General features: G+C 36.7%; 2 protein-coding genes across 4 annotated transcripts in view; one reads left to right on the top strand and one right to left on the bottom strand.

Annotated features, from left to right (window-relative positions):
• LOC128994030 (RNA-binding protein Raly-like) overlaps positions 1-22,849 on the top strand; it is a 334,709-nt gene that overhangs the window by 70,065 nt on the left and 241,795 nt on the right. The window lies entirely within an intron of this gene.
• On the bottom strand, positions 7,418-8,533 carry LOC128995636 (mucin-2-like). Its single transcript, XM_054420653.1, has one exon. It carries the CDS (start codon positions 8,531-8,533, stop codon positions 7,418-7,420), a length of 1,116 nt encoding a protein of 371 aa, XP_054276628.1.

Here is a 22,849-nt window from a genome sequence, read left to right as displayed (position 1 = left end):
TGGACGACGTTTTATTATATTTTGGTTTAAGAGAGTTAGAGAGTTAGAGTTGTAACCATGCTGGTCAAAGCCTGTCAGTAGTTAGGATTTATATTAGTCAGGAATAATATTAAAGTGTATTCCTGACGGTTCTGGGCAGGTGCTGGAGCGCAAATAATATAATTTATTTGACTGTAGCAGATATTATTTTGCGTTGTACCAAGAGTTAGTTATATTACTAATAACTCTGAGGCCCGACAAACCTAGGCTGCACGATTTAGCGTGCGTAGTTGGAAACACGTGGCCAGTAGGCTAGTAGCTAATATTATTGGCCTATTAACAGAAGCCCAGCTAAGTAACATAAAGTTGGTAGTAGCAGTAGCAGTAGTAGGGTTGTTATTGTTTATTCATTTGATTATTTTAATTTAACCTGAACAGCTTGCTTAGTAATCCAACACGTTAGCTTGGTAGCTTGGATAGCGGAGTACCGGCTATCAGATAATATATTTATCTAGTGTTTGGAACGCATTTAATATTTATTTAACTGCTACTAAGTAGCTCAATATTTAGTGCAATTGCCATTTAGTTTTGCTTGTTTGGCTTGGCATTTATTGAGACCAGCTACTAGTGGTGTAGTCACTCTACCTATAGTGTACTTGTATATTATTATGTGGTACGATTATTGAGTGAACTGTTTGATTCTTAGCTTGGGCATTAGAGTTGTGTATTGGATTGTAGTGGCCTAGTAGACCCCGCCTGGTGATAACACGCGTTGTGGTTTTTATTGGCAAGTCGTCGTGTAACTCACCGTGTTTTAGGCACTCGGGGCTTAACTATTGGATAGTTAGGACGAAGCCCGAGTTGCGTAGTCAGCAACGACCCCCTAGGAGTGTGGAGAATCGGCGTAGGCCTGGTAGTGATTATTGCACGTTTGTTTTGGTGACTTGTTTTGACTTGTTCACAGTGCCCGTGTATGAGCCAGTCCTATACCGGTTAGACCCGGCTTTTGGCCTAGTGGTTTCCCTGACCTTATCGCAGACCCTGGAATTTTACCCAGCCATTGTAGGCTGAGCTATCCCCGGCAAACGGTAGCGACTGACTGCACTTTTAATATTTTTTTTTCCAGTGCAGAAAATTCGTCGCAAGATGGCGCCTGCGAACAGGGACTGAGGTTGGCAGTGGTGCTGAGTTGCTGACGTATTAACGGCGCCCGAACAAAATAATTTTATTTGTGCAGATTTGCTGCGGACTTGTGCAGATTGGCTGCGGACCTGAGCTGTTGAGCAGAGTTATAGGCAGACCTGCTGTGATTTTATAGTCGGTTGGGTAGGCCTAACCTGTTTTCTGTTACAGCGTGGTGTGTTGTGAACCCTAATTTATTTAGTGGTTGTATACATAGATATTAGTTAGTAATTTTAATTTTGCCAATTAATTGAGCCTTATCATTGAATATTATTTGAGTGAGAACCCTTATTGTGTATTTGTGGTTTGACTTTCACACCCATAATTGGTTTGATTTATTATTTTGCTAATTAATTTAGCTTTATCATTGAATATTATTTGAGTGAGAACCCTTATTGTGTATTTGTGGTTTGACTTTCACACCTATAATTGGTTTGATTTATTATAACGGCGTTAAATATATTTTAATTTGTTTTGTTTTTTTTTGCGGATTAGTCGTGGTATTTGGATTTTAAATATGGTTGTGACTACGAGTACGACGTCTGTGCTGGGCGGTACGCCTATTACGTCTACTATTGCTACGACTAGTTCTGGGGTTAGCTCCGAACTGTCGGTGATGACGACATCGTCATTGTGGCCGGCGTCTTCGCCCGTTTGGCCGACAATTTCTTCGGTAGTGGCTACGACGGTGACAACTTCGTTGACCTATTCCGCGCCAGTGACTATGTGCTTGGGGTCGCAGCCCCGGGACGGTCGCGTGGGTTGGATCTATGACCTCTCGAAAGGGGAGCTCATGAGAACGATGGACCAGTATGGTTTGGTGACCACTGGTACTTCTGCGGAATTACGGCAGCGATTCTCGTCGTTTTGGAAGCAGCGGAATGCCCGTCGGTACAGCGATGATAGGCTGTGTACGGCTGGGGCTGCTGCACCGACATTTTTACCGCCGGCTACTACAACTGTGGAGCTTCCTGACCCCCCGAGAACCGTACCTCAGGTACTGGGTAGTATTGCATCGGGCCAAATAGAAATAGTGGAACTTAGCAGGGAGTTAGAGGCGGTCAAAGAGATCCTTGGGTTGTCTTCGGAGACTGATACCCGGACTCTTAGAGAACATCTGGCATTGGTGGTGCGGCAGACGAGAGGTTCGCCGAGTAATGATATCGGCTGTTGTGGCTGCTCCCTTGCCTATCTTTGGGTTACCTAGTAGACCCGAGGGATGGCAGCGGCCCAATGATAGTTCTGAGAGACCAGTCCGGCCTTCTAGCTTGGAGGTGCCACGAGGTTTGGCGATGCTTTCTAATGAGGCCAGCAGGGTGGAGCCGAAGGATAGCTCCAAGATATGCGACATGGTCCGGAAGTGGGGTTTAAAGTTTGATGGCCGTAGAGACCCTGTATCATTCCTGGAGCGTCTTGAAGAGCTGAGGGGGTCCTACTCTATATCATCAGAGGACCTGCTCAGAGCGCTGCCGGAGCTGCTGCAAGGCTCAGCGCTCCTATGGTACAGGAAATGTAAGGAGCTCCTGTATTCATTCGAAGCTTTCCGGCATCAGTTTGAAATCCAGTTCTTCCCACCGGGATATTGGAGGAACTTGGATGAGGAGATCCGGAAAAGGACACAGGGTGAAGGCGAACACTTTAGAGACTACGTCGTTGCCATAAGTACCTTGCTTAGGCGTAGCGGTACGTTGTCGGAGCATGGTAGATTGGACTTGGTCTACAACAATATGCGTCCCGAGTACAAGCTGTTGGTACGCCGGCGTGATTTCAGCAACCTGGCCGAGATGGTGGAGCTGGCTGAAGACTATGAGGCCTATCTGCGAGAGAAGGCGGCCTTCCGACCTCCTCCTTCACCAAATGTAGCGCTGGTTTTGGAAACCGCCTACGTTCCAAGGAAGAAAGCTGAAAAGAATCTTGAGACTGTCACGTTCGAAAGAGGTAGTTTTGAAAGACCGTCTCCTGAAGCCAAGTCAGTTGGGCAGCGGGTCGATCGAGGCTCGTGTACGAAGGCCCGCAATGACAAGGGAAGATGCTGATGGTGTGTGGTGCTTTAGGTGCCAGGATATTGGTCACCTTGCCAAAGGCTGTGGTAAGCCGAGGACCATCTCATGTTATGGATGTGGCAAACCTGGTTTGACGGTGAATCAGTGTGGATGTCGGGCGGGAAACGGCAGGCCAGCTCAGACATCAGGAGGTCAACTGGGCAAGGCCACCCAAAACGAACGACCTCAGATGAGTGGTCCGAGTGGCTCGGAAAACTAAACAGCCTGGTTGGTGGAGTAGACGAGGACCGGCTAACTTTGGACTCTAGGCCCTTCGTTGAAGTTGTACTGATGGGCAGCGTTTTTGTGGTGTTACTGGACACTGGGTCCGTCGTCAACTTGGTTGGGCGAGGAGTCGCCGAACATCTTCAACGCCTGGGGATAGAGCCTTGTAAGAAAACCACTCCTCTGAGGATGGCAGATGGGACACGGTCAATGGCCGAGTATTCGTTTCGGCTAGCAGGAGAAGCTGCGGGAAGACGGTGGATAGGAGATGCCTTGTACGTCCCCACTCTCACCACAGACATGATTCTGGGTATGGATGTCATCCAAAGACCTCGGATTGGTGACATGTGGGACAGAGGAAGTAAGAATGGGCGTGGGTGATGACTGTTCTGGCCAAGGTGGCCGCATAGACAGTGTCAAAATTGGTGACGAAGACCCCGAATGCCCTTGCAATGGAAATCCCCGTTTGGTTCCTGATGCCAAATCATTCAGCACCATGTTGGCTGGTAGTGGCTGGGAGAAGAGTTTTCTTTGTTTTGAGTTTGAGACCTGTGGTAAAGGATTCACCATTGGGTTAAGAGCCGGAGTATTTTGTTTTGGCCGGAGTTCAAAGATTTTTTTTTCTTTTGGCCGTTTTCTTTTTTTTATCCCGATGTAAGTGGGGGGTGTAACGAGTTATTTTTCCTAGGGGGGTAATTATTTGCTATTTGGCCGCGCACCGATTGTTGAGGTAAGCAAGCGGCGGCGGCGGCGAACCTGGCTAGCGCCCTTTGACCCGGCTTATCAGTTCGGATAAGCTTGGGTATCCCGGGACTACTGGATAGCCGAGAAGGACATTCTAGTGGTGGATCCCGTACAGTGAAGAAGGCAGTGTTGGTGTCCAGTGGAGACGGACGGCGTACGTGGGTGGTACAGAGAAGTGTACGGTGTCGTGTGATATTGGTGCTCAAGGAGTGAGTGTCGGCATTCAAGTTGGGTAGTGAGTCAGTAACCCACTTGTGGTGAGTGGACGACGTTTTATTATATTTTGGTTTAAGAGAGTTAGAGAGTTAGAGTTGTAACCGTGCTGGTCAAAGCCTGTCAGTAGTTAGGATTTATATTAGTCAGGAATAATATTAAAGTGTATTCCTGACGGTTCTGGGCAGGTGCTGGAGCGCAAATAATATAATTTATTTGACTGTAGCAGATATTATTTTGCGTTGTACCAAGAGTTAGTTATATTACTAATAACTCTGAGGCCCGACAAACCTAGGCTGCACGATTTAGCGTGCGTAGTTGGAAACACGTGGCCAGTAGGCTAGTAGCTAATATTATTGGCCTATTAACAGAAGCCCAGCTAAGTAACATAAAGTTGGTAGTAGCAGTAGCAGTAGTAGGGTTGTTATTGTTTATTCATTTGATTATTTTAATTTAACCTGAACAGCTTGCTTAGTAATCCAACACGTTAGCTTGGTAGCTTGGATAGCGGAGTACCGGCTATCAGATAATATATTTATCTAGTGTTTGGAACGCATTTAATATTTATTTAACTGCTACTAAGTAGCTCAATATTTTAATAGTGCAATTGCCATTTAGTTTTGCTTGTTTGGCTTGGTATTTATTGAGACCAGCTACTAGTGGTGTAGTCACTCTACCTATAGTGTACTTGTATATTATTATGTGGTACGATTATTGAGTGAACTGTTTGATTCTTAGCTTGGGCATTAGAGTTGTGTATTGGATTGTAGTGGCCTAGTAGACCCCGCCTGGTGATAACACGCGTTGTGGTTTTTATTGGCAAGTCGTCGTGTAACTCACCGTGTTTTAGGCACTCGGGGCTTAACTATTGGATAGTTAGGACGAAGCCCGAGTTGCGTAGTCAGCAACGACCCCCTAGGAGTGTGGAGAATCGGCGTAGGCCTGGTAGTGATTATTGCACGTTTGTTTTGGTGACTTGTTTTGACTTGTTCACAGTGCCCGTGTATGAGCCAGTCCTATACCGGTTAGACCCGGCTTTTGGCCTAGTGGTTTCCCTGACCTTATCGCAGACCCTGGAATTTTACCCAGCCATTGTAGGCTGAGCTATCCCCGGCAAACGGTTGCGACTGACTGCACTTTTAATATTTTTTTTCCAGTGCAGAAAATTCGTCGCAAAACAAATTATACATAACATAGAGATATATGAATATATTGTTTTGGCGCATAAGAAAATATCTTCTTCAGAAAACCATGTAACCCAGCACATTTAAATTTAACACTTATTTTTATCAAGACGACCACTTTAGTTAATTCTAAATGAAACGTAACAAGTCCTCTGGAAATAACATTTTTTCTTTTGAAACCAAAACAAAAAGCATCAGCTACTGCTGACACACAAGGGAGTCTGTTAATCTTAGTCATTTGGGGGTAGATTATGTACAAGGGTTGCAACTTACAGGACGATGTCACAACTGGTACATAACACATCTTCATTACAAACCTCTAATTATACACTCCTACGGCGCTGTTTTAGTACTATCAGCATGATATATTTTTTTAGGGATAATTAGTATTAATAATGACGATTGAAGTATATAAATGCACTTTAACGGGTAGAAAAATCACTTAATAATATTCATTAGTTTCTTTTGCAATAGTTTTCTAAGAGCTTTTAAAATTGAAGCTCAACTAAATTAGATAACATTTCTAATGACGTGTATCGCACTATACATATGTTTTTGCACATTTGTGGAACTGACGTAAACACGCTCTAATTCTGCTATTTTACAAACTTTAGAAATGTTGAAATCTCGTGGGTTAAAATTTCAAATAAGCCTATTAATATAAGAATAATTAAAATGAATGTTGGATTATAAATATTTATATTTGCATTGTATGATCATGTGGGTTGATTTTGAACAGTTAATACGTGAAAATATTAGTTTGATTCAAGTTGAACAAAAATAAATTGATACACTCAAACAGTGGTTGTGTTCTATTCCTACGTTTTACCATTGATTCGAATGGAATATCAGTTTTAAATAAAACCTTTTAAAAGCTAGTTTCACATAAACGTGTTCATCAATAGTAATCTGTCAATGACATTTAACTCGAAACATGAAAGAGGCGTCAATGGATGAGTGGAGCTGGGAAACCGACGCTATTGTTGTTGAACATTTGAAATTGTGGTGAAAAACCTGACTAATGTGCATCAATCAGTAGGTACAAACTACGCACAAACTAGGCAGAATATTCAGCACTGAGCAATGACGTAATAGCCACAATTACATGGCAATGGAGTTTGGTTTTAAATCCAAAATTTCTTACATAGTCTTTCTCTCTAGTTTTGTCGTATAGTACAGAATTTAGGATAATGCCCAACATAGAGTGACAGTAAGATTAGAACTAACTATTAAGCATTTCGGGTTGGTCTGTTAAAATACAGCAATTGAAAATATAACTATATAGGATAAATATATAGGTGATGTGGAGTGTTTGAGTAAATTAATGAAAATTAAGAGAGAAAAATAAAAGTCATGTTTTCAAGAAGAACAGAAAAATGAATCTTGTTTATTTGTACAGTAGGAATCATTTTTTAAATCATCAGCTGTTCTAAGTAAAGGCTAAAGAAAATTTTAGATAAAAGAACTGAACATACTCCCGGCCTTGAAGTGTCCTCACTTCAACAGTTAGTTTAGAACAAAACACATTACTTAACACAAAAGTTTGTTGTAGGCCGGCTATAGCATCTGTTTGCATTTTTCTACTTCTCTTTTCAACCTATACCATCTTTGCTGGGAAACACCTTAAAAACAGTTGCTAGAGACCACCGAAGTCCTAGCTCTTTGAAATGTTGATCATCAGAGTTTTGAAGGAACTTTGGTGTTTTATAATGAGATTGAGTAACAGAAGTGAACAAGTCTTGACAGTTCATAACACATTTCTTCAATTCAAAGCACTCTTGTTTCAATAATTCAACAAGTTGAGATTGGAGGATGAGCGCTTCCTCTGTAGTTTGTGATGAAGAGTAGCTATTGATTGGTCAGAGCTCCATCGGAAGATACAACCACTTGACTGGATTGCTTGACTGTCTTTACTGTAGTGGTTGCACTGTGGGTTGGGTTAACGGCAGCACTGTCTATCGTTTGGATAGCAGCCCGGCCAGTAGGATGGGTTTTATCAGTAGGGTTTATAACAGTACGGTCACTTGGTATGACAGCAAAGTTGGTAGGATGGATAGTAGCACTGTCACTTGTCAATGTAGTTGAGCTCACTGTTGTGTCTGTATTCATCGGTTGAGGTTTTGTCACTGTCACTGTGGTATTTCTAATTTTCGAGTTTGCGAACTTAGGCATAGTGTTTGCCACCAACCTCGTGATGAGTTTTGTTTCAGGTTGTATAAGCTGGATGCCTTTGGTTTTAAACTCACTTGATGGGTTTGGGTTGGTTACATTCATTACAATGGTTCTCGGAGGTTGAGCTGGACTTGATGAGTTCCGGTTGGTTACATTCATTGCAGTTGTTCTCGGAGGTTGAGCTGGACTTGATGAGTTTGAGTTGGTTACATTCATTGCAGTTGCTCTCGGAGGTTGAGCTGGACTTGATGAGTTTGAGTTGGTTACATTCATTGCAGTTGCTCTCGGAGGTTGAGCTGGACTTGATGAGTTTGAGTTGGTTACATTCATTGCAGTTGCTCTCGGAGGTTGAGCTGGACTTGATGAGTTCGGGTTGGTTACAATCACTGCAGTTGTTCTCGGAGGTTGAGCTGGACTTGATGAGTTCCGGTTGGTTACAATCATTGCAGTTGTTCTCGGAGGTTGAGCTGGACTTGATGAGTTTGAGTTGGTTACATTCATTGCAGTTGCTCTCGGAGGTTGAGCTGGACTTGATGAGTTCGGGTTGATTACATGCACTGCAGTAGTTTTATGAGGTTGAGCTGAACTGCAATTAACCTTGGCCAAATAAGGGTTAGATCCAATTTTTGAAAGCAGCACTTTAATGTAGCTGGTGATGTGGATGAATAGTTCACTGATTTGGTCTTCATCTTCAGCTAAAGTTTCAATGTTCAAATCATCTTCACTTGATGTTCTTACAATTCGATAAAAATAAGAATCAAAGTCTTCTTTCTTCTTCTGGGTTTCTTGCATGAGAGTCTTTAAGGCTTCGTGTTGCACAACTGTTAATGTTTCTTCTTGTTCAACATGTTGATCTAAGATGTTTCTTATTTCGTTGAGACGAGTTTTAATAAAAGACGTGAGTCGTGTATAAGTTTCAATTTTAAAATCACTATTTGGAGATGCCATTGTACAAGGATGATGAGATAAATGTAAAAAATTCAAAAAAGTGTAAATGAAAGAGTTAAACAGTTTCAATATGGAAATAAGAGTTCAATTAGGTAAGAGTTCAAAGGCACAGAAAACAATGGGTAAAATGAGGAAATATTGATATATGAAGAGTTTTGTGGTAGAAAGTAATTCCAAATCGCTTAAGTAATATCGTGGATCGAAGGACCATTAAATAATGTGGAGTGTTTGAGTAAATTAATGAAAATTAAGAGAGAAAAATATAAGTCATGTTTTCAAGAAGGACAGAAAAATGAATCTTGTTTATTTGTACAGTAGGAATCATTTTTTAAATCATCAGCTGTTCTAAGTAAAGGCTAAAGAAAATTTCTTACATAGTCTTTGGTTTTGTCGTATAGTACAGAATTTAGGATAATGCCCAAAATAGAGTGACAGTAAGATTAGAACTAACTATTAAGCATTTCGGGTCGGTCTGTTAAAATACAGCAATTGAAAATATAACCTAGATGTTTAGTTGTAAAATAAACACTCATCTGAAAACATTCAAAGCTATTAAATGATTTGGGTTCACGTAAACATAACATTTCTATTAAATATAATAAATAGGTTACATACCTTATAAATCCGACAAACAGCTCATTTAAATTGAAGGTCGTTTACATGTTTCGGCTTGTATCGGCCATTGTCAAAACGTTGCAGTTGGATGGTGAAATCCTTGTCATTGTTTTCTACTAAAAGTACATACACAAACACATACACACGGACGGGACGAAAACATTACGAAAAACGAATAAAACTTTAAATAGGCCTATTAAATACACGGGCAGGACGCACGCACACCGTTGTCAAGGTCAGGATGCAGACTGGACTAGTTGTGTCGGTGTTGTCTTATCAGCTGATGTGGACTGCTGACCAATGGGCGTCGAATTCTGCCTTTGTTTTAATATGCTATTGAAAATGTGATGGGATTTGAATTTAAGTTTTTCATTCAGAATTACGCTCTCAAAATTGTTGTTCTCATTAACCTGTGCCTTATAAATTTCGAATTCTTCGAGAGTGTTAAGTCTGCTTCCCTTTTGGCAAATATGTAGGATTTCAAGGCCTTTACTAATATCGTTCATATCATGGTTTTTATCGACCAAATGCTGAGCAAACGATGATTTTTGTTTTGTATTACGAGGATCTGGTCTATGCTCCTTGTATCTAGTATTGAAATCTCTACCTGTCTGCCCAGTATACGTGCTAGGACAACTGGCACAAGTTAATTTATATACCCCACATTTGTCATATTTATCACCACATCTGGTTGAATTGTTTAAAATATTTACGGAACGATTAGTTGTTCTGAAGGATAGATTTATACCATGTTTTTTCAATTGTTTGGATAGGCCGTTATGCAGAATGTTACTGTATTCAACGCAAACATACTTCTCATTGTCCTTTCTTGTGAACTCAGATTTACTGGCTTTTGATTTATGTTTGTGAATGAGCTTATCAATTAAATTAATATGGTAACCATTGGCTATGGCAGTGTGTTTTATTATGCCTAGTTCTTTCTCATAATTCGCAATAGACATGGGTATGTTCAAGAGCCTATGTACCATACTGTTGTAAGCGGCATGTTTCTGAGATGGCGGGTGGTAAGATGAGGCGTGGATTGTCATATCTGTTGTGGTTGGTTTCCTATAAACACTGTAATCAAATTTGTTGTTGATTTTCTCAATAGTGAGGTCTAAAAAGTTGATTTTATTGGCATTTTCAGTTTCCAGGGTGAATTTTAGCTTTGGATCAATGCTGTTTAAATATTTATGTAATATATCAAGTTGTCTAGCACTTCCATCAAACAACAGTATAGTGTCATCAACATAACGATGGTACATTAGTATTTTATTTTTGAGTTTATTTTTATCAGAAAATATATGTTCATTCTCAATGTGGTTAAGGTATATATCAGCCAAAATTCCAGATAATGGAGACCCCATGGCTAGGCCATCACATTGTTTGTAAAAGTTGTTGTTGAAAGTGAAATAGTTTTGATTAAGTATTTCCTTAAGTAGAACTATTATTTCATTTACTGCCTCTGGTAATAAATCGGAATCGGATAATAACTTGTTTTCAATGATGGTTAATGTTTTGTTGACAGGGACGTTGGTGTATAAATTTACAATGTCGAAAGATGCCAACGTTGAATGCATTTTTATGTTTGTATTTTTTGTCTTGTTGATAAAGTCGTAAGAATTAATTAAACTGTAGTTATTTAAAAACTTAAAGTACGTTTTCAAAATCTGTTCTAGCTTTTTAGCAACTTTGAAGGCTGGTGCTGTTGTGTAATTGACTAAAGGTCTGATTGGTACACCGCCCTTATGGACCTTAGGTAAGCCACGTAACGTAGGTGCAGAAGGGTTGATCATTCTCATGTTTTTTATTTCACCCTCAGTAAAAAGCAATTTACAACCATTTAGTATTTTCTTAATTTTCCTTTGAGAGGATTTAGTTGGATCATTATTCAATTTAACTATGCCGTTATCCCTAATAAAGTTGTTTACTTTTGTAATGTAATCAGTCCTTAGCAAGATAACAGTGGTGTTTCCTTTATCAGATTTACATAACACAGCATCGTTGTTTGAGAGCTTACGTTTGATGTTCTTCAATATAACCATTTCTTTCTTATGCATTGGAGAAACTTTACTTGTGTGGGACGGATTGTTGATCTTATTATTTAGACTCCTAGTTATGAGTACCCTAGCTGTGTTTTGGTCATCCTCATTAGGGATGGCTTTTATAGCACATTCGGCATTAATAAACTCGTCAAAAATGGCTTTGTTACCAAGTTTTGGGAGGTTATACTTTAGACCCTTTTCTAGTAATTTAGTTTCTTCGCAATCAAATACAATATTCGTGTTATTGATAACTCTAGGGTAAAAATCAAAATCAGATAAAATTATTGTCTCTTTATCTTTTTGTTCATTTATAAGGCGTGTTAGTTTATTTTTAATGGTAAGTTTTTTTCTTTCGGATGATTCTAGTCACACCTGATTCAAGGTTGTTTAGCAGACCTTCTAATTGAGCTGGATGAGTTTCATTTGAGAGCTCTAAATATTTGTTCAATAACAAAGAGTTTAGCATTGATTTCTTTTGGTATAAGGATTTAATTTCGTTACGAATCCAAATTTTTTCAGCAATTGATTTGGTTCTACGTGCTGCTTGTGACTGGTTGTTAATTCTTATTTGGACATAATTAGGCTTGATATCATATTTTAAACATGCTTTGTTAAAACGGATGTTGTGTACTGTGTTGAGCAGTTTAAGTTTAGTATTCTTGTACTGCAAAGCTAGGGATGCCTGTCTGGCTGAAGAATTAAAATTCATTTCCATTCTAGCTCCTGATATATTAAACAATTCAACCAGATGTGGTGATAAATATGACAAATGTGGGGTATATAAATTAACTTGTGCCAGTTGTCCTAGCACGTATACTGGGCAGACAGGTAGAGATTTCAATACTAGATACAAGGAGCATAGACCAGATCCTCGTAATACAAAACAAAAATCATCGTTTGCTCAGCATTTGGTCGATAAAAACCATGATATGAACGATATTAGTAAAGGCCTTGAAATCCTACATATTTGCCAAAAGGGAAGCAGACTTAACACTCTCGAAGAATTCGAAATTTATAAGGCACAGGTTAATGAGAACAACAATTTTGAGAGCGTAATTCTGAATGAAAAACTTAAATTCAAATCCCATCACATTTTCAATAGCATATTAAAACAAAGGCAGAATTCGACGCCCATTGGTCAGCAGTCCACATCAGCTGATAAGACAACACCGACACAACTAGTCCAGTCTGCATCCTGACCTTGACAACGGTGTGCGTGCGTCCTGCCCGTGTATTTAATAGGCCTATTTAAAGTTTTATTCGTTTTTCGTAATGTTTTCGTCCCGTCCGTGTGTATGTGTTTGTGTATGTACTTTTAGTAGAAAACAATGACAAGGATTTCACCATCCAACTGCAACGTTTTGACAATGGCCGATACAAGCCGAAACATGTAAACGACCTTCAATTTAAATGAGCTGTTTGTCGGATTTATAAGGTATGTAACCTATTTATTATATTGAATACAACAGCTCAGGAGCTAGAATGGAAATGAATTTTAATTCTTCAGCCAGACAGGCATCCCTAGCTTTGCAGTACAAGAATACTAAACTTAAACTGCTCAACACAGTACACAACATCCGTTTTAACAAAGCATGTTTAAAACATGACATCAAGCCTAATTATGTCCAAATAAGAATTAACAACCAGTCACAAGCAGCACGTAGAACCAAATCAATTGCTGATAAAATTTGGATTCGTAACGAAATTAAATCCTTATACCAAAAGAAATCAATGCTAAACTCTTTGTTATTGAACAAATATTTAGAGCTCTCAAATGAAACTCATCCAGCTCAATTAGAAGGTCTGCTAAACAACCTTGAATCAGGTGTGACTAGAATCATCCGAAAGAAAAAACTTACCATTAAAAATAAACTAACACGCCTTATAAATGAACAAAAAGATAAAGAGACAATAATTTTATCTGATTTTGATTTTTACCCTAGAGTTATCAATAACACGAATATTGTATTTGATTGCGAAGAAACTAAATTACTAGAAAAGGGTCTAAAGTATAACCTCCCAAAACTTGGTAACAAAGCCATTTTTGACGAGTTTATTAATGCCGAATGTGCTATAAAAGCCATCCCTAATGAGGATGACCAAAACACAGCTAGGGTACTCATAACTAGGAGTCTAAATAATAAGATCAACAATCCGTCCCACACAAGTAAAGTTTCTCCAATGCATAAGAAAGAAATGGTTATATTGAAGAACATCAAACGTAAGCTCTCAAACAACGATGCTGTGTTATGTAAATCTGATAAAGGAAACACCACTGTTATCTTGCTAAGGACTGATTACATTACAAAAGTAAACAACTTTATTAGGGATAACGGCATAGTTAAATTGAATAATGATCCAACTAAATCCTCTCAAAGGAAAATTAAGAAAATACTAAATGGTTGTAAATTGCTTTTTACTGAGGGTGAAATAAAAAACATGAGAATGATCAACCCTTCTGCACCTACGTTACGTGGCTTACCTAAGGTCCATAAGGACGGTGTACCAATCAGACCTTTAGTCAATTACACAACAGCACCAGCCTTCAAAGTTGCTAAAAAGCTAGAACAGATTTTGAAAACGTACTTTAAGTTTTTAAATAACTACAGTTTAATTAATTCTTACGACTTTATCAACAAGACAAAAAATACAAACATAAAAATGCATTCAACGTTGGCATCTTTCGACATTGTAAATTTATACACCAACGTCCCTGTCAACAAAACATTAACCATCATTGAAAACAAGTTATTATCCGATTCCGATTTATTACCAGAGGCAGTAAATGAAATAATAGTTTTACTTAAGGAAATACTTAATCAAAACTATTTCACTTTCAACAACAACTTTTACAAACAATGTGATGGCCTAGCCATGGGGTCTCCATTATCTGGAATTTTGGCTGATATATACCTTAACCACATTGAGAATGAACATATATTTTCTGATAAAAATAAACTCAAAAATAAAATACTAATGTACCATCGTTATGTTGATGACACTATACTGTTGTTTGATGGAAGTGCTAGACAACTTGATATATTACATAAATATTTAAACAGCATTGATCCAAAGCTAAAATTCACCCTGGAAACTGAAAATGCCAATAAAATCAACTTTTTAGACCTCACTATTGAGAAAATCAACAACAAATTTGATTACAGTGTTTATAGGAAACCAACCACAACAGATATGACAATCCACGCCTCATCTTACCACCCGCCATCTCAGAAACATGCCGCTTACAACAGTATGGTACATAGGCTCTTGAACATACCCATGTCTATTGCGAATTATGAGAAAGAACTAGGCATAATAAAACACACTGCCATAGCCAATGGTTACCATATTAATTTAATTGATAAGCTCATTCACAAACATAAATCAAAAGCCAGTAAATCTGAGTTCACAAGAAAGGACAATGAGAAGTATGTTTGCGTTGAATACAGTAACATTCTGCATAACGGCCTATCCAAACAATTGAAAAAACATGGTATAAATCTATCCTTCAGAACAACTAATCGTTCCGTAAATATTTTAAACAATTCAACCAGATGTGGTGATAAATATGACAAATGTGGGGTATATAAATTAACTTGTGCCAGTTGTCCTAGCACGTATACTGGGCAGACAGGTAGAGATTTCAATACTAGATACAAGGAGCATAGACCAGATCCTCGTAATACAAAACAAAAATCATCGTTTGCTCAGCATTTGGTCGATAAAAACCATGATATGAACGATATTAGTAAAGGCCTTGAAATCCTACATATTTGCCAAAAGGGAAGCAGACTTAACACTCTCGAAGAATTCGAAATTTATAAGGCACAGGTTAATGAGAACAACAATTTTGAGAGCGTAATTCTGAATGAAAAACTTAAATTCAAATCCCATCACATTTTCAATAGCATATTAAAACAAAGGCAGAATTCGACGCCCATTGGTCAGCAGTCCACATCAGCTGATAAGACAACACCGACACAACTAGTCCAGTCTGGATCCTGACCTTGACAACGGTGTGCGTGCGTCCTGCCCGTGTATTTAATAGGCCTATTTAAAGTTTTATTCGTTTTTCGTAATGTTTTCGTCCCGTCCGTGTGTATGTGTTTGTGTATGTACTTTTAGTAGAAAACAATGACAAGGATTTCACCATCCAACTGCAACGTTTTGACAATGGCCGATACAAGCCGAAACATGTAAACGACCTTCAATTTAAATGAGCTGTTTGTCGGATTTATAAGGTATGTAACCTATTTATTATATTGAATACAACAGCTCAGGAGCTAGAATGGAAATGAATTTTAATTATTTCTATTTACTTATTCGTGATAAAATTAACGTCCCATTGCAGAGTAAATGTATTGATGAATGGGAGAAGAAGTAACGAGAGATGAAAAGTCACGAAGATATATTGATGTCAAAATATAACAGCACTTCCAGTTCCACCTCTGACAATTTTAGTGACATTATGTAGCCAATCCAGGCCTTCATCCATTTCATAATTGATACCTTCTTAATTTGATCTTAATAATGTTTTTCTTTTACAGGTATGATTTAACTTGACGTTTATGATTTGAGATACCTGCAGTAAGTAATATTATAGTTTGTCTTGTGTTAATTCTGGTTAATAGTGTAGTACTAAATCATTTTTTTTAACTTGGTCATGTCACTGAAATATTACCCTTTCAACAAAATTGATGTTTCTTAATATTTATGGTGAATATTTTTCAAAATTTAATCAATCCAAAGTCCTTAATATTACAGTTGATGAAGCAGCCCAGGTATAAGTTTATAAAGTCGTGTTACTTGTAGTAAGACTTTTTAGTGTCATATTCCTAATGAACATAATGGGACTACTTTGAAATATGCAGAAACATGGATTAAAGAGAGTAGACCGACTACTGAAGTCTAACATCATTTAAGAACATCAAATGACAAATAGCTTTGAAATCACGATCTGCAGTTTGGTAATGAAAAAAGGCCTAGCAGTAGGAAATCCCTCATTTTAAACACTTTTGGTTCTTAGCTATTTATTATTCGGTCTTTTAAACTTGGTATGGTATCGTTTGATAAAAATTTCAAATTTAAATAACAGTGTTGTAGGAAGTTTTACATATAATCAGTAATTCATTCGTAATTTAAGTGATAAAAATTAAAATTTCCACCTTTTTGAAATTAAACTTTATTTTTATTAATTTTTTTCATTCATACAGATCACGACTTGATTCAACTACATACGAAATTTTAAAGATATATATTTTATAGTTTTTTTAGATATGAATAAATATATAATAAAAACATACAATGGCGTATATCTTGCTAACGAAGCATTTTAAGAAAGAATGTTATACTGGGTTTTCGTTTTGTTTTGGCCCATTAAACTTATTCCTGAACCTTTTTACTTACTTAGGGACACCTTTTATATAAGGGTTGCGTTCCACGTTATGTCTCCTTAAGTTTTTATTTGCCTTTAAATATGAAACATTCATATTAGAGAATAAATTTAAAATTCAATTAAGAGGCTTAGTTTTTCCGTTATAATGGCAACGTTATAAGCCTGTAGTTTTTATTGTGAGAATACAATTTCTTTAGCTAACAAAATAGTGGTTTATCTATATAATTTGTTTTCTGATGCAGATAATAATTTGTTGGGTGCTTATTTACGTACATTAGAACAAACAGCAACGGTGACGTAAACAATATTTATGTGGGTTGAAACAAATGTAATGACAAACAAGGATTTCAACTTGCACACTAATGCCAACTGCCCTGCCCAACATATCTTCGTTATAAATTACACGAGTACTTTACCTCCTACAGCATTCTCACATAAAATAATTTGTTGCCAAAAAGAAATTGTTCTGCTTTCATTTGAACGGAAACCGAAAAAAAGCAAATCTAGTTAAAAGTTTATTTTTTTCTCATAGTTGTGGCTCCCACAACATTCTTACAAAACTTTCATCGCAGCAAGCGTATTTAAACTTTTAAAACATTAACCCTTTGTGGTCTAAAGGCCACTTATAGCACCCAATGTTGTTTTGGCGTCAGGTGTGGTTTCGTATTGAACAGCTGTCCTCAGTAGGTATGGAAACTCGTTTGACAAAGATAGTCACTAGCTTGAATGACGCATTTGTAGTATGGTTAAAATTAACGTTGAGTAGAGTGCAGCACCTTCCAGAGAATGATAGTTTTTTTACACGCTAATTTATAGCCTGGGCACTATGAGTGGCCTCGAGACCGTTCGAGCATATCGCTAGTGGACACAATGAGTGGCCTAAACGTATCTGAGGGACAGACGCGGCGTGTAACCGCCAATACTTGACTGAGGAATGGCTCTGGGCACTATGAGTGGCCTAAGATACCTTAAAGGACACTAGGGAGGCACCATTACAGACTGCAAAGGGCTTTACAAATAGAACTTGATTATGATGTTTTGAGCTACAATCATATTTTAAAGTCTATATTTTAAGTCACATTTTAAATCAATATTTTTTTTACTCATTTTCTAAACCCTTTTCCTAGATCTAAACATTTTTGTACTTCCCGTAGTAATTGAACATGAGTTCAGGTAGGTTAAATAGGATTGCCTAAAGCCATTAGAGACATTGAATGGGTCAGAGTTGAAAGAGATGTCAATGCAACCCAACCTGTATGCTGGTGTCAAACGTTAGAATACATCACCTCTGATACTATGACTATCGGCTCATTCATTCACGTGTGTTCGACTTTAGTCTACCTCATTGTTATGGGTTATATGCAACCTTTGTCATGTAATGCTAATCATTATTCACTTGTAGATTATGTAATTAGGCAAGAAACCAGTGGTTCGGAACTCACTTAAAGCTGATGATACATCTTTATAGGAAAAAGGTTACAGGTCTTTCTAGTGAAGGAAATATTCTTTGGACCGAAGACGACAGACATGCGGTGATTTTAGTTTATACCACAAATCTATATCGTAAGAACAGTGGCAATACTTGCTATACAAAATAAGCTTGTAAATTGGTTTTGTTTTGATTTCCTTAGTATAACATTATGACTACGCATTTAAAGTTTTATTTAGGGATCAGTTGGGAAGTATTAATTTTAATGCTATGATTACAAAAAGGACAATATTGACTAAATTATTATAAAGTAACTGTTTTTGAGGTTTGTCTAAGTACACATATTAATTAGAAAAGTAACGCCAAAATAAGCAATATTTTGAGCCAGCTAAGTAGTGAATTGTACAAAACTACTGTACTAGGATGTGTAGAAAGTGTGGGTTAAAATTTCGTGGGAGAAAAAAGTAGTAATTACGAGAGAGTAACGTGAGATGTTGTGGCGTTAATATCCGTCCATCCCTCAACAAGATTGTACTTCAGGTTGAAGGTGAAACAGTTTTGTACCTTAGTTTTGCCTATTACCATGTCTTTGATAAAAAAAAAAACTAAAATGTAAAATGTGTTAAAATGTTCACATATAGGTTAAAAAATATGCGCAAATGAATACAGTATGAATAGAATAAGGTAATGGCAAAGACAAAATATCAAGCCCCGTAAAAAATTATTCTTGTTGTCACAGTCATAGTTGACATTTATAACATTCTTAAATTAAATATTTAAATTCCGTTGAGTATTATTCATAATTAAAGCTGTTCATAAAGTAATTCATCCCTAAATAAAACATTGTTCTTAGGGTTTGGGTAGGGTTTAACGCAAGGGTTTCAAATGAAAACCTTCTGACATATGGATAATGAGCGTAAGAATGTGATGTTTGATGTATGGTGTAATGATGTTAGATTTTTTGATTCTATTCTAAGTTTATCATCAAAATTTGAGCCTTTTCTTTGATTCTTTCGCAGATTAACAAACAACTTTAACTGGCAGAAAACATTAAGCTGAGAATTAAAAAAAAATGTGAATTTGGTTCTCCATCATATCTTTGCAAGTTTTCATTCAACTAATAGCCTATTATACAAGCTTTGTAACATTTTAACCTAAAGAACTATTATCACTAGTTATATTTAATATTTTATATTTAGAACAATATATTTAGAAGAATATTTAGAATTGATTAGTTACAGAATAATTAATTCAAAATATGCATCCCTAAACTCAAACCAACCCTATAAGTGTAGGAGGTAAAATAATAAAAAGTTCTATCTCGCATTCGATATATCCTTATTGTATTTATGTTGGTTTTAAAATGTTTTACGAGGTCGTAAGATATCTCACAAGACATGAGTCGTAAATGTCACAACATTGGAGGAAAGCCGCCCGATATGTCCTCCTGGCCGCGTCCCAAACTACTCGATAATCAATGTTTCAACGTACTAACGTAGATAAGGAGTAGAAAGGTACTAAGAACACTCTGTCGAGGGAGCAAGATTGTTTCAGACATTATTTTCCATATCAAAGGTTTAACATGTTGTAAATCTTTCAAATTAATTTAAAGAACTGTAATTTGATCTCTCAGAAATGTTTCAAGGGGTTTTCTGTAGGCTCATTATAGGTTTTGGATGTTATTGATACATGAGGATATATGATAATAGTTTTTACATAGTGATTTTCTCCACTGGTCATTAGGGGGGTAAGAGGTCCAAACCTCAGGGATGTCCACAACAAAGCAGAATCCGTGTGTAAATAACCAAGAGGACCAGCGTCGGTACTCATTACGTCACATCAAACGTTGTCTCAAACTCTGTCATTTGACCTAAAACCTGACAAAATTACAAGAATAGAAGTTGAAGATTATTATAGTGTTTTAATATTTTAATAAACGAAATAAATAGCGTGGTGAATACAATATCTATAAAATATTATTATAGAATAACGAATGTAAGTTACATTTATTGAAAGAACGTTTTAGAATTCATCCCCTATTTAATCGGTTAGGAATATTAGATTGTCATTAAAATGGAAGGTTTTTTACCCATAGTATGGTGTATGACATTCTCTTAGTTGATGATCATTGTAATAATCATAGCAAATAAGTTGTTAGTGCTCAAACATATTATAATTTAATAGTAGTAAACAAAAAATGTAAATATAAAATTACAGCTTTTAATAGCTACTACTAATTTGAAATAATCTATCTAACTATACATAAGTTGAAAACAAATATCTAATGACCTTTGGTTCACGAGGTCTTTCAACTTATTTAAAAATTTGTCACAAGATCTTATGGTACCTAAATTTATTCTATCTATTAGGAGACCATCCCTGATCCAAACCAACAGACTGCAATGAAGTTTAACTTGATAATCAAACAAACGACCAAAAGTAGCAAAAAAAAAAAAAATATATATATATATATATATATACTGATATTTAAAATTTTCATACACAGTTTCCTGTTGGAAAATATTTATTTTACAAACACCTGACCATGAATAACATCAAAGAAACACTTCTTATACCTTAATTATATTTTTACTAGTAATAAAAATGAGAGGACAAGGGCGAAGGGATGTAATTGAGTTTTAAGCCTATTGAGGGCGGAGGTTATATTCCCACGCCCCTGGGACTACCCTTACTACTGTTATACCAAGGGGTGTTTCATCTAATGGTAATCTGATTACTATGTAATGACAGTTTACATAAATACCAACCTTAATTACAAACAATATATTTTAAAATAATTCATAACAGGAACTTTAACAATTTAACTTTTAACAATAGTCATGGCAATTAATCTTGCTGTTTTCAAAGCCAATGAGGTAATTCGTTTAGGAGAAATGTGTACATTATATAAAACGTGAATAGTTAGTTACTAAAGTTTCCTGCCAGTATTTAATGGAATTTCGTATCATTCTAAAATAAACCTGCTCTTAAGTACTCATTTAGGATAGCAACATGAATACAAATTAATTTTACCCGTTATATTTTTTATCATATAGTTAAAGACAATTCGGTTTTAATGAGACAATGATATTTATTTATAAACACTAAACTTGAAGCTACTAAATGTTATTTAATTATAATAACTAGTACCGTATCTGAAATACTGTAACGCGTTTTGCATAGTGGTTGCCTTCCTATGCTTTGGAGAGGTGATTTGAACCTATAAAAACTTTGAATCTCCTGTATAGCCACTAAACAACAAGAATGTTAAAAACTCTATGTTGTTCGATTATTTTCATAGTTTCTATATTCAAAGGCATCACTTATAATAATATAATTAAGGGGTTTTACACAATTTTCTTTTTGAATACTGTCGAGTGACACTGTAAAGTAAATAGCTTTTAGACATGTAACTATGATTAGTAATCATTGTAAATTTCTCACAGTTCCCATAGAATTCAATCAACGAAATGATTCTCAACAACATAGTCTTGAAAGAGTATGGAGTCTTGTCCTCTCAATATTGAAATGAGAACAGGTTGGTAGAGTAACTGATTTATAGTGAAGCTTTAAAAGACTAAATACTCCCTTATGTGTCCAAAGGAATCGCAAAGCACGGGTAATACAAGAAGTGTTTACCATCAAAAATGATTAAGAACTCCAACGAGTATTTTCACACAAAAATATTCAGCATAACCTGACAACCTTGTATTAACAAAAATTAGGCTTGCACGTAAGGCTGGTTGAGTTTGCCAGGTATACATCTGTTACTTCTCCCACTGTATAATTCCCTGTATACACAAGGGTACAATGGCCCGGCTCTACAGTAATGCATGCCGAATGAGCGTAGGATTACAACGGACCTTAATGAGTTTTTGATACTAGGATTTCTCATGTCTTCTGGTAACATTCTTGAAACACTGACGAAGCTAAGATTCGTTTGTAGATTTCTTTGTTTTGAGCATATTATTGCAATAAAACTGGTTATATTTATTAGGTGGGGACGGCCGGTATAGTACGAAAGTACCTTAACGTTATACGCTGAAAACATTGTTAAATTTTTTTTATTAGTTGGTGAAAACAAGATTAAGTCAACAAGATTATATCATGATATTTTCTAACAGCGTACCACATCCATGGTGATCCCTTTTGTCTGTCCCTGAAAGATTTGCTTTTGCATATAGATTTTTCTAACTACCCAAAAGACTTAGTATTCATATAGAGAAAACAATCCATTAAATACCAAATAATTTTTCTGAAACTAAACTCAACTTTGTATTAGTGCAAAACTTCAATCATTGGTTTTATAATGATAGTTAACATTCCACCAACTTAATCATAATAATATTTATTAATCAGCTTGCACGACCTTTGTAGTCAACAATTGTTCATGCAAAATTCAGAATATTTACAAATTGACGAGAGTCATTCAGCCGCACAGTATGTCCTTATTGTATTTATGTTGGTTTTAAAATGTTTTACGAGGTCGTAAAATATCTCACAAGACATGAGTCGTAAATGTCACATTGGAGGAAAGCCGCCCGATATGTCCTCCTGGCCGCGTCCCAAACTACTCGATAATCAATGATTCGTACCGGAAAAACAAGAGAATTTTGTACTATTGAATCAGCCGTAAGCCAATTATTTTACTCAACGAAAATTTTTTATAGGTAATG

This window comes from Macrosteles quadrilineatus, unplaced genomic scaffold (assembly GCF_028750875.1).
Source record: "Macrosteles quadrilineatus isolate MER2022 unplaced genomic scaffold, UCM_ALF_1.0 Scaffold_5__1_contigs__length_97177068, whole genome shotgun sequence".
Classification (NCBI taxonomy): Eukaryota; Metazoa; Arthropoda; class Insecta; order Hemiptera; family Cicadellidae; genus Macrosteles; species Macrosteles quadrilineatus.
This window is presented reverse-complemented; position numbering and strand designations above follow the sequence as displayed.

Bases quoted from the DNA above. Each gene is read 5' to 3' on its own strand.
- LOC128995636 (XM_054420653.1), bottom strand. From the start codon at position 8,533: ATGCAAGAAACCCAGAAGAAGAAAGAAGACTTTGATTCTTATTTTTAT.